At 38.8% G+C, this 12,481-nt stretch overlaps 1 protein-coding gene across 5 annotated transcripts in view; it reads left to right on the top strand.

Moving 5' to 3' along the window:
• The window catches only part of znf106a (zinc finger protein 106a), a 47,676-nt gene extending 35,430 nt beyond the window's left edge, over positions 1-12,246 (top strand). For all 5 annotated transcript variants that reach the window (XM_060934271.1, XM_060934274.1, XM_060934269.1 and 2 more), the window contains exons 15-22: positions 380-496; positions 4,120-4,311; positions 4,652-4,714; positions 4,832-4,951; positions 5,081-5,152; positions 5,346-5,417; positions 5,529-5,675; positions 10,121-12,246. In XM_060934271.1, coding sequence (XP_060790254.1) covers positions 380-496; positions 4,120-4,311; positions 4,652-4,714; positions 4,832-4,951; positions 5,081-5,152; positions 5,346-5,417; positions 5,529-5,675; positions 10,121-10,177 — 840 coding nt within the window. In that variant the 3' untranslated portion in view covers positions 10,178-12,246. The remainder of the gene's footprint in view (positions 1-379; positions 497-4,119; positions 4,312-4,651; positions 4,715-4,831; positions 4,952-5,080; positions 5,153-5,345; positions 5,418-5,528; positions 5,676-10,120) is intronic.
• Positions 12,247-12,481: the final 235 nt, after the last annotated feature.

Here is a 12,481-nt window from a genome sequence, read left to right as displayed (position 1 = left end):
AATATGAAAGTGCACCTGAAAAATCTGCAGGAATTGTGTGATGCAATCATGTCAACATGAACCAGAATCTCAAAGGAATATTTCTGTCTTGCAGAATCCATATGACAAAGAATTGAGGCTGTTTTGAAAGCAAAGAGAGGCCCTGCCCAGCATATTAGTATAGTGTTCCTTATAAAGTGTTCAGTGAAAGTGTATTTGTTTTTCTTGATTTTCATCTGCATCTTCTGTTTGCTTACATCATGTTCTCAGAGTCTACGCTCAGAGATGCTTATTTGGCTCAGTTACTATTTTGTGTCATCACTGTTTGTTGAGTCTAAGCATGTACTCAGTCATCAGATCAATCTCAGATCAAAGTCTGCACTGTTGATGTTTCTCTCAGACCAGAGAGTGTGTACAGCAGCTCAGCCTCCCTGACCGTGTGCTTTGCCTCCATAACCGTTGGAAAGTGCTCTATGTGGGGCTGGCAAATGGCTCAGTGGTCACCTTCAGCCTCAACGTAAGCCTCATTTAATGTTTCTTACCCAGGACGACACTAATCTGCACATGGTTTAACTTGCGCTATTTAACTTACTAGCTATACACCTTTGTAAATTTAGTGTATGTGAACTTTTATTTTGCAGGCAAATACAGTGGTGCTTGAAAGTTTGTGAACCCTTTAGAATTTTCTATATTTCTGCATAAATATGACCTAAAACATCATCAGATTTTCACACAAGTCCTAAAAGTAGATAAAGAGAACCCAGTTAAACAAATGAAACAAAAATATTATACTTGGTCATTTATTTATTGAAGAAAATGATCCAATATTACATATCTGTGATTCGCAAAAGTATGTAAACGTCTAGGATTAGCAGTTAGTTTGAAGGTGAAATTAGAGTCAGGTGTTTTCAATCAATGGGATGACAATCTGGTGTGAGTGGGCACCCTGTTTTATTTAAAGAACAGGGATCTATCAAAGTCTGATCTTCACAACACATGTTTGTGGAAGTGTATCATGGCACGAACAAAGGAGATTTCTGAGGACCTTAGAAAAAGCATTGTTGATGCTCATCAGGCTGGAAAAGGTTACAAAACCATCTCTAAAGAGTTTGGACTCCACCAATCCACAGTCACACAGATTGTGTACAAATGGAGGAACATCAAGACCATTGTTACCCTCCCCAGGAGTGGTTGACCAACAAAGATCACTCCAAGAGCAAGGCATGTAATAGTCAGTGAGGTCACAAAGGACCCCAGAGTAACTTCTAAGCAACTGAAGGCCTCTCTCACATTGGCTAATGTTGATGTTCATGAGTCTGTCATCAGGAGAACACTGAACAAGCCACTGCTGTCCAAAAAGAACATTGCTGCTTGTCTGCAGTTTGCTAAAGATCACGTGGACAAGCCAGAAGGCTATTGGAAAAATGTTTTGTGGACGGATGAGACCAAAATACAACTTTCTGGTTTAAATGAGAAGCGTTATGTTTAGAGAAAGGAAAACACCGCATTCCAGCACAAGAACCTTATCCCATCTGTGAAACATGGTGGTGGTAGTATCATGGTTTGGGCCTGTTTTGCTGCATCTGGGCCAGGACGGCTTGCCATCATTGATGGAACAATGAATTCTAAATTATACCAGCGAATTCTAAAGGAAAATGTCAGGACATCTGTCCATGAACTGAATCTCAAGAGAAGGTGGGTCATGCAACAAGACGATGACCGTAAGCACACAAGTCGTTCTACCAAAGAATGGTGAAAGAATAATAAAGTTAATGTTTTGGAATGGCAGAGTCAAAGTCCTGACCTTAATCCAACCGAAATGTTGTGGAAGGACCTGAAGCAAGCAGTTCATGTGAGGAAACCCACCAACATCCCAGAGTTGAAGCTGTTCTGTATGGAGGAATGGGCTAAAATTCCTCCAAGCTGGTGTGCAGGACTGATCAACAGTTACCGGAAACGTTTAGTTGCAGTTGTTGCTGCACAAGGGGGTCACACCAGATACTGAAAGCAAAGGTTCACATACTTTTGCCACTCACAGTTATGTAATATTGGCTCATTTTCCTCAATAAATAAATGACCAAGTATTATAATTTTGTCTCATTTGTTTAACTGGGTTCTCTTTTTTCTACTTTTAGGACTTGTGTGAAAATCTGATGTTTTAGGTCATTTATGCAGAAATGTAGGAAATTCTAAAAGGTTCACAAACTTTCAAGCACCGCTGTATGTAGAGTGTAATGTTTTGATTGTGTTATTGAGGATACAGTCTGTACTCTGCTCTGGCTGTTGAGCCACTGAGAGGCATCTTGTTTTGTTTGTTTTTTATATATTTATTACACAACCCCGATTCCAAAAAAGTTGGGACAAAGTACAAATTGTAAATAAAAACGGAATGGAATAATTTACAAATCTCAAACTGATATTGTATTCACAATAGAACATAGACAACATATCAAATGTCGAAAGTGAGACATTTTGAAATTTCATGCCAAATATTGGCTCATTTGAAATTTCATGACAGCAACACATCTCAAAAAAGTTGGGACAGGGGCAATAAGAGGCTGGAAAAGTTAAAGGTACAAAAAAGGAACAGCTGGAGGACCAAATTGCAACTCATTAGGTCAATTGGCAATAGGTCATTAACATGACTGGGTATAAAAAGAGCATCTTGGAGTGGCAGTGGCTCTCAGAAGTAAAGATGGGAAGAGGATCACCAATCCCCCAATTCTGCGCCGACAAATAGTGGAGCAATATCAGAAAGGAGTTCGACAGTGTAAAATTGCAAAGAGTTTGAATATATCATCTACAGTGCATAATATCAAAAGATTCAGAGAATCTGGAAGAATCTCTGTGCGTAAGGGTCAAGGCCGGAAAACCATACTGGGTGCCCATGATCTTCGGGCCCTTAGACAGCACTGCATCACATACAGGCATGCTTCTGTATTGGAAATCACAAAATGGGCTCAGGAATATTTCCAGAGAACATTATCTGTGAACACAATTCACCGTGCCATCCGCCGTTGCCAGCTAAAACTCTATAGTTCAAAGAAGAAGCCGTATCTAAACATGATCCAGAAGCGCAGACGTCTTCTCTGGGCCAAGGCTCATTTAAAATGGACTGTGGCAAAGTGGAAAACTGTTCTGTGGTCAGACGAATCAAAATTTGAAGTTCTTTATGGAAATCAGGGACACTGTGTCATTCGGACTAAAGAGGAGAAGGACGACCCAAGTTGTTATCAGCGCTCAGTTCAGAAGCCTGCATCTCTGATGGTATGGGGTTGCATTAGTGCGTGTGGCATGGGCAGCTTACACATCTGGAAAGACACCATCAATGCTGAAAGGTATATCCAGGTTCTAGAGCAACATATGCTCCCATCCAGACGACGTCTCTTTCAGGGAAGACATTGCATTTTCCAACATGACAATGCCAAACCACATACTGCATCAATTACAGCATCATGGCTGCGTAGAAGAAGGGTCCGGGTACTGAACTGGCCAGCCTGCAGTCCAGATCTTTCACCCATAGAAAACATTTGGCGCATCATAAAACGGAAGATACGACAAAAAAGACCTAAGACAGTTGAGCAACTAGAATCCTACATTGGACAAGAATGGGTTAACATTCCTATCCCTAAACTTGAGCAACTTGTCTCCTCAGTCCCCAGACGTTTACAAACTGTTGTAAAGAGAAAAGGGGATGTCTCACAGTGGTAAACATGGCCTTGTCCCAACTTTTTCGAGATGTGGTGTCATGAAATTTAAAATCACCTAATTTCTCTCTTTAAATGATACATTTTCTCAGTTTACACATTTGATGTGTCATCTATGTTCTATTCTGAATAAAATATGGAATTTTGAAACTTCCACATCATTGCATTCCGTTTTTATTTACAATTTGTACTTTGTCCCAACTTTTTTGGAATCTGGGTTTTGTGTGTGTGTGTATGTATATATGTGTGTGTGTGTGTGTATATATATATATATATATATATATATATATATATATATATATATAAATAAAATAAAAGTAGATGAAATAATTTTAGCATTATCTGCTTGAATGCGCATCTAGAGTGTGGATCTTGTCGCACTGTGTTTACTATGTACTTTTCTCTGACTGTTTTGTTTGATCTGCTTTTGCAGAACAATAAGCAGCTAGATGTGTTTGAGTGCCATGGGCCACGGGCAGTGAGCTGCTTGGCTACGGCACAGGAGGGAGCACGGCGTGTGTTACTTGTTGGATCTTATGACACCACCATTAGCGTAAGAGACGCCAAGAGTGGCCTGCTGCTACGTACCCTAGAGGGGCACACTAAAACAGTCCTCTGCATGAAGGTGTGTTTCAGCTTTTCTTTTAATGTGACACTGTATTACATTTTAATAGTGATTTGGCGTTAATGCTTGGACATTTGTTTTCTTTGGAGTGCTTATGTATCTCGCTGCTTACATACGCCTTTGTTATCTACTCCAATTAAATTGTCTGCCATTTCCTCTTGAGCCTTAATTTTCTAGGGTAGTAATGCAGTGTGCATTTGAGATATATATTATACGTCATCTATTATAACTGACCCTTTGTCCGTTGACACGTTCCCCACTGGTGGTTTAATAATTTAGTTGCATCTATTTTGCATGCACATGCAATGCAAATCTTTTCTCTGTATTTGCTTTTTCGGAGGTGGTGAATGATCTAGTCTTCAGCGGATCCAGTGACCAGTCTGTCCATGCACACAATGTACACGTGAGTGTTTCTTTACACACTTTTTTCACCATTTACATTCATCTATGTGAGGAAATTTGTAACATGTGCTGGAAAAGTATGTGCCTTTAATCACAACGGTGTTTGTGCAACTTGTAGACGGGGGAACTTGTGAGGATTTATAAGGGCCATAGTCACGCTGTCACTGTGGTAGCCATACTGGGGAAGGTGATGGTCACAGCATGCCTGGACAAGCTTGTCCGTGTGTATGAGCTACAGGTAAGAATTGTACAGTCTGTTGTGTTTAGAGTATATGATTTTGATCGGGTGGATATGTTCAATTTTATGTCTTTTTTTTTTTTTTTTTTTTTTATTTTGATGTGTTTACATTTTTGCTGTGGCTGTCAGTCTCACGACAGGTTACAGGTGTATGGAGGGCATTCAGATATGGTGATGTGTATGGTCATCCACAAGAGCATGGTCAGTATAACCAAATATTGTACACTAAGCTTGCTCCACATTTCTTCTACACACTTTATTTAGTAATGCATATTGTGTAAAGAAGTTGCTACAATCCTGGCACATCTTATGTTATATTTGGTGATGAGTGTTTCTCATTGAGCTGCTGCTGAATTTCTGGAAATTCATCCCCCCCCCCCCCCCGTTCTCTTAGATCTACACAGGTTGTTATAATGGGAGTATACAGGCTGTCCGGCTGAACCTGATCCAGAACTACCGCTGCTGGGTAAGAGACTGGTGTGGGGTCCTGGGGCGTTATAATACGCTGCTGTTGAGCTGAGGTGTAGCCTTGTTGATGTGCAATTGAGATGTGCGCTATTTTATTTTTTTCTGGTAGTGGCATGGATGCTCGCTGATCTTTGGTGTAATGGAGCACCTGCAGCAACACCTGTTGAATGAGCACACCAGCCACTCGCAGCAGACGCTCAAGTGCCGCTGGAGGAACTGTGACTCCTTCTTCAATTCCCGCAACGGCTTCAAACAGGTAACATCACAACTTTGAAAACGAACTTGTCCAAGTTTGTTTTCAAAGTTAGCTTAAAATGCATTTCTAGCTTAAAGTGCAGCTTTTTTTTGTTCCTTAAATACCAGTACTTTTGTGCTGGGCACTAACCAATTATGGGTGTCTGTGAGCTCATGGAAGGAACGAAGGAAGGATATACTACAGGTTTGTTATATGAGAGTTAAGTACAATTTCACGCAATATAAACAGCATCTTATGCACGTGTCATTTCTTACTCGCATAACGCACATCTAGACATTTTAATAGGTCTATCTATTGTAGTGATCAAGAGATTATGTAATCTATTCATGTGGCTGATTTGATCAAAGAAGTACAGAAAATAGTAGGTATAAACTGCATAGTTGGATTTGTAAACATTTATCAGATTGGACAACAGGTCTGAATTTGGGTAAGGGCCCGGTCCCACAACACCAATAACTATACCTATAACTACAACTATGACTATAACTGTGCCTGAATTTAGTTCCAGTCTGGAGCCGTCACACCACAACTATAATCCCGACTATATCAGTTGGTCCTGCCACTCCGGTAAATAAATGCATGTACAGTAACTTGGAAAAACTTCCATGACTATTCCTAAGTAGTAGCACATTATTCCAGGTCATATTGTACAGTCTGGACTTCAAAACAAACCATGTACATACTCCAGTGGTTGATATAATACGGGTAGGTCACAGACTATGGAAATATAATAAAATAGGACACAAAATATGGAGTGGTTACATATTTTAATACGGGTGCATCACAGATGCTAATAATTTACAGGTTGGTCATGGACATTTCAGTATATTATGGATTGGTTACGGATTTCATATGGATGATGCATCACAGATAAACAAATTAAGAAGTCTAAAAGACTTATGTTTGGACTGCTGAAGTTCATAATTAAAATATCTTACCTGCATTTATATGTTTACTTTATTAATTTACTATTGATCTTTAAGATCCGCGCTTTGTATTATATTTATTTTCCGTGAATCCATATTCCGTGACTTCATGATGCAGCAAGGATGTACAAAGATGCCTGGGCTAAAAATAGCATGTGCTCAGACAACGTCACATGGAAACAGTTACCTGATTGGTCAGATGTTTTATCGGATCAGGTCCAGGTCTGGAAAAATCGCTTCAGAAACTATCTCACCGATATGGATAAACCCACGCCTGGGCTATTGGTATCATTATTGGTCTGGTGTGACCACCAACCACAAACTGCAGGGGACCGGTTTATTTATCGTTGTAGTTATTGGTATTGTGAGACTGGGCCTTAAATAGGGTTGCTGCACACCTTATCTGAGGAGTTTGTAAATTCTCACAGTGAGGGGAAACCAGTATTCAGACACATTTATTTATTTATTTATTTATTTATTTATTTGGTTAGTCTAAAAGCAATACGAAGATAATGTTCAATATGAATAACTTCACTGTAGAAGTTTTTAAAGCCTGGCACTGTGAACATGGCATTTGAAACCATTTCATATGAAAATAAGTGTAATGTATTATAATAATGAGATATTGGTCTAAGAATTGGGCAGAAAGTACAATTTGCCTGTATCTGACGGTCTCAAATGTCATGTTCACAAGCCCATTATTTAAAAGAATCTGTGGTAATATTTTGAGTATTTCTACAATATATTGACAGTTTCATGTGAAAATAAGTGTAGATAATTGGGACATTTTGAGAATTAGGAGATAATGGTGTAGGAAATTGTATTTACTGAACTTTTACTTCATTTTATTATTTTATTTCTACTATTGTTTAATTCTTTTTTTTTTTTTTTTTTGCTCTCTTCTTCCCCCTTTATTTTATGTAATTTTATTTTCTATTGTTTACTGTTTTGCCTTTACCTCTGTAAAGCACATTGAACTGCCATTGTGTATGAAATGCGCTATATACAGTTCGGTCCATAAATATTTGGACAGACAACATTTTTCTAATTTTGGTTCTGTACATTACCACAGTGAATTGTGAACAAAACAATTCAGATGCAGTTGAAGTTCAGACTTTCAGCTTTAATTCAGTGGGTTGAACAAAATGATTGCATAAAAATGTGAGGAACTAAAGCATTTTTTAAACACAATCCCTTCATTTCAGGGGCTCAAAAGTAATTGGACAAATTAAATAATTGTAAATAAAATGTTCATTTCTAATACTTGGTTGAAAACCCTTTGCTGGCAATGACTGCCTGAAGTCTTGAACTCATGGGCATCACCAGACGCTGCGTTTCCTCCTTTTTAATGCTCTGCCAGGCCTTTATTGCAGCGGTTTTCAGTTGCTGTTTGTTTGTGGGCCTTTCTGTCTGAAGTTTAGTCTTTAACAAGTGAAATGCATGCTCAATTGGGTTGAGATCAGGTGACTGACTTGGCCATTCAAGAATATTCCACTTCTTTGCTTTAATAAACTCCTGGGTTGCTTTAGCTTTATGTTTTGGGTCACTGTCCATCTGTATTATGAAACGCCGACCAATCAGTTTGGCTGGATTTGAGCACACAGTACGTCTCTGAATACCTCAGAATTCATCCAGCTGCTTCTGTCCTGTGTCACATCAATAAACACTAGTGACCCAGTGCCACTGGCAGCCATGCATGCCCAAGCCATCACACTGCCTCCGCCGTGTTTTACAGATGATGTGGTATGCTTTGGATCATGAGCTGTACCACGCCTTCACCATACTTTTTTCTTTCCATCATTCTGGTAGAGGTTGAGCTTGGTTTCATCTGTCCAAAGAATGTTCTTCCAGAACTGTGCTGGCTTTTTTAGATGTTTTTTAGCAAAGTCCAGTCTAGCCTTTTTATTCTTGAGGCTTATGAGTGGCTTGCACTGTGCAGTGAACCCTCTGTATTTACTTTCATACAGTCTTCTCTTTATGGTAGATTTGGATATTGATACGCCTACCTCCTGGAGAGTGTTGTTCACTTGGTTGGCTGTTGTGAAGGGGTTTCTCTCCACCATGGAAATTATTCTGCGATCATCCACCACTGTTGTCTTCTGTGGGCGTCCAGGTCTTTTTGCATTGATGAGTTTGCAGTGCTTTCTTTCTTTCTCAGGATGTACCAAACTGTAGATTTTACCACTCCTAATATTGTAGCAATTTCTCGGATGGGTTTTTTCTGTTTTCGCAGCTTAAGGATGGCTTGTTTCACCTGCATGGAGAGCTCCTTTGACCGCATGTTTTCTTCACAGCAAAATCTTCCAAATGCAAGCACCACACCTCAAATCAACTCCAGGCCTTTTATCTGCTTAATTGAGAATGACATAACGAAGGAATTGCCCACACCTGCCCATGAAATAGCCTTTGAGTCAATTGTCCAATTACTTTTTGGTCCCTTTAAAAACGGTGGCACATGTTAAGGAGCTGAAACTCCTAAACCCTTCATCCAATTTTAATGTGGATACCCTCAAATGAAAGCTGAAAGTCTGGACTTTATGTCCCTGTCCATTATATAACTATAACTTGAATACGTTTCAGTAAACAGGTAAAAAACAAAATTTGTCAGTGTCCAAATATATATGGACCTAACTGTAAATAAACTTGCCTTGCCTTGCCTATGTGATTAGATGGTGCCATAAAGCACACGAATCCAGTGCGAGCTCATGAGACATGGACCCTTGTGTAATGGAAAAATCTGGACAAGAAATCAGCTTCAGCCTCGTCACCTAGTTAACGTTAAACTGCTCCTCCTGCATGATAAAGGCTGTAAATGCTGCCGTGCAAAGGCAAGCTGCAGTATTCTGCATATCGTATTGGTGGCAAAAGATGATCGAATAGGTGACGCTATTGGACCGTCTTTTGCTGCCAACGCAATATGCAGATATAGCAGTTTGCCTTTGCACGGCAGCATGCATCTACAAACAATTCAGAAGCTCCTCGTATTATTTTTTTGTCAGCTTTTTATATGCAACTACAATAGTTTTCCTGCCCGGTGAACACTCTGCTCCATTCGTTCCGTCAATGACCTACATATTTTATACATTTTGGTCATTAATATTTTGCTTGTGGATTTGTGGAACCCTTTGGACTAAAAATAACTCCATATGTAACCTTGGGGGTATTGAAGATGATTTGCTAAGAGGAATGGACAAAAACTGAACTACAGTGCTGCAAAAACTGAAATGCTTATAATCTCTCGGCTATAACTGCCAACAGCAGCTTTGCAACAAAGTGCTAATCATTTGTGGAGTCTGAATACTTTTTTCCTTGTCAATTTTGTTTTTAAATATCTTTTTATGCTTATTTTTTGTTCATATTTACAAATATAAAGTCTTTGTGTAAATTTGAAGTGCATCGGAAGTATATTAAATAATAAAACCAAAAGCATCTGTATACTTATTTCCTCTCACTGTATAACGAACATTTATAAAACATCCTACGTTACTTTTTAACACCGTGTTTTTCTCGTCTTTCTAGGCCGTGCAAGCTCACATGCAGAAACATGCAGAGGAGGACAGTAAATTGGAGTCTTGAAGGGGTCCTGGAAAGGTCAATCTAGACAATCCAAATAACCTCCTCTTCTCCCATATTGGGAAGATCTCATCTAAACCTCAGGATAGGAGCTCTTTCCTTGTGCATTCATTTTTCTATGTGTAATCAGATACCAACAGCTATCATCTTAGGAGGACAGGACAAGCTACTGTGACAGTTGTAGATGCCACTTCTGAATACTGGTGATTTGTAGGATTTTATGTGAAAAATCATTTGTGTATAGAAACTACAGACTGTAGTCTCTGTCAGCATATTTTGAAAGAGCAATGCTCATAGGCTTTTATCGCTGTCACTTTAGTCAATGTTTTGGAGGCTTTTGGCATCCAAAGGTTCTTCATGGGTTGTTTTTTTTTTTTTTAAAGATTGTGAAAGTCCTTCTCTTTCAGTGCAGCTGCTGGTATTCTGACTATGCCAGTTGAACCATTTTCCCTTTCCTCTTATCCATGTACCATGTACACTGTAATCATCTCTCTTTCTGTGACGATTGACTACACCTTTCTGTTCGCACACCATATAATTTTCTCATCTTTGAGGAAAAGATAGCAGATGTACAGGTAATGGATAACAGATCTCTCTTCCTACTCTTTATTCACCTGATTTATACACAGTATTATCAGCTCTGGGATATAATGACCAAATAAAGATTAAGAATTATAAAAGAACTGTGGCGGAAAAAACAAAAAAACCTTAAAAATTGTTGGACAGGCCAGAAGAGTTATTGCTGCTGCCCCCTACTGGCTAAAAATACACTTGGTCATGACTTTTTATGGCATGGGTTCAGGGATTTGTTTCGTTTGGTGTGTTTTGCGGTTTAGTAGCATGGTACTCCTGTCTTCTTGAGCAACCAGTTTATTTTTGTTTGGGTTTTTTTGTTTGGTTTTTTATATTTTTTTCTTTTTTTTTAAACTAAGTTTTCTGAAGACCCCCATTCTTTAAAATTCACTCAGCTCAGATAAGGACATTGTTTCCCAGGTATTCTATACCAAAACAGTGTAGGACAGTCAGGATTTATTGAATGTTTTTCATAACTTATTTCAAAATTTTAAACAGAGTTTTTAAAAGGTTTTTTTTTTTTTTTGGTTTTTTTTTTTCTTCAAATTTTATCTTGCAAGTGGTTTTCCTTTTTCCACTACTATTTTGAAAGATGGCTTCATATAGGCCTATATTATGTTTGTGAGGGTTTTTTTGTTTTGTTTTTTTCTTTTTCCTTTCTCTTCATGTGGTATGGTTGCTCACTGAGGTTAAGACACAGTGGAAGGCCTGATTGATTGCCGTAATTGAAAGATTGTTGTTCAAGGAAATGTATTTGCTGTGATTGTGACAGGTCCTGGAATATGACGGTCGGTGTGTGTAACCAACTGTGAGCAGAATGTGTGGGAGTGTGCTTATGCCCAAGTAATACAGTGCAGTATTGCTGGTTTGACTTGGATTTTTTTACGCAATTATTCTCACATAGTTGATAGAATTCCATATGGGCTCTGCCCTTTTGTGATTTAAAAAAAAAAGCTTATACAGACATTTAGATGGATGTGGGCGGAGGTGCATGCAGCCTAGATCTACAACACACTTTTGACTGAAGGTGTGTGCGCATGCATTGCAAGTTGTTAAAGTGGTTAATGTGATAGGTGTTTTGTGGAGTGGAGAGCGTAGTACCAGATCCCCTCTCCCATGCCGTAGCACACAGAACCACATCCAATAATAAATCACAGCTGGTTGTCTTCATTTCGGTAATAGAACTTTTCTAACCATTTTAAAATCAGGATTGTGTTCTTTCTTAAAGTCTGCCACAATAAGCTCCATTTCAACTACTCGACCCCACTCACTAAAGAGATTTGATATTCTAAAAAAGTGGAGGTTTTTTTTTTTGTTGCTGGCACGGAGTCAGGTTTTTCTCACCCTTGATCCTACTGACAGTACATCTTTCTCTTTACAAATAGTGTGTAGCGTTCGGGGCAGCTTGTCAACCTCTTATCTGGTCTTCCCAAAGTTGGTTTGTTTTTGTTTGTTTATTTCCACTGAATATCTCATAATAAAACTACATTTACAGTTTTGTCAGCGTGGCATGTTGTGTGTCCATGTTTTGAGAGATTTCTTGTATGCACACTAGTTTCATATTTTTAATCCAAAAGGGAAAAAATAATTGAGCCAAGAACTGCATTCATTTTATTTGATTAAAGAGGTTAAAAACTCAATATATTCTTCTGACCAAACCTTCAATATATTCATCACCAAAAGAAACTCAAGTTTAATCTCCACACATGCAGTGGAAATAAACCCTGAACACAT

Source organism: Neoarius graeffei, chromosome 11, assembly GCF_027579695.1.
Source record: "Neoarius graeffei isolate fNeoGra1 chromosome 11, fNeoGra1.pri, whole genome shotgun sequence".
In the NCBI taxonomy this organism is placed as follows: domain Eukaryota; kingdom Metazoa; phylum Chordata; class Actinopteri; order Siluriformes; family Ariidae; genus Neoarius; species Neoarius graeffei.
The sequence above is the reverse complement of the archived record's forward strand: the minus strand, read 5'-3'. Positions and strand labels throughout refer to the sequence as shown.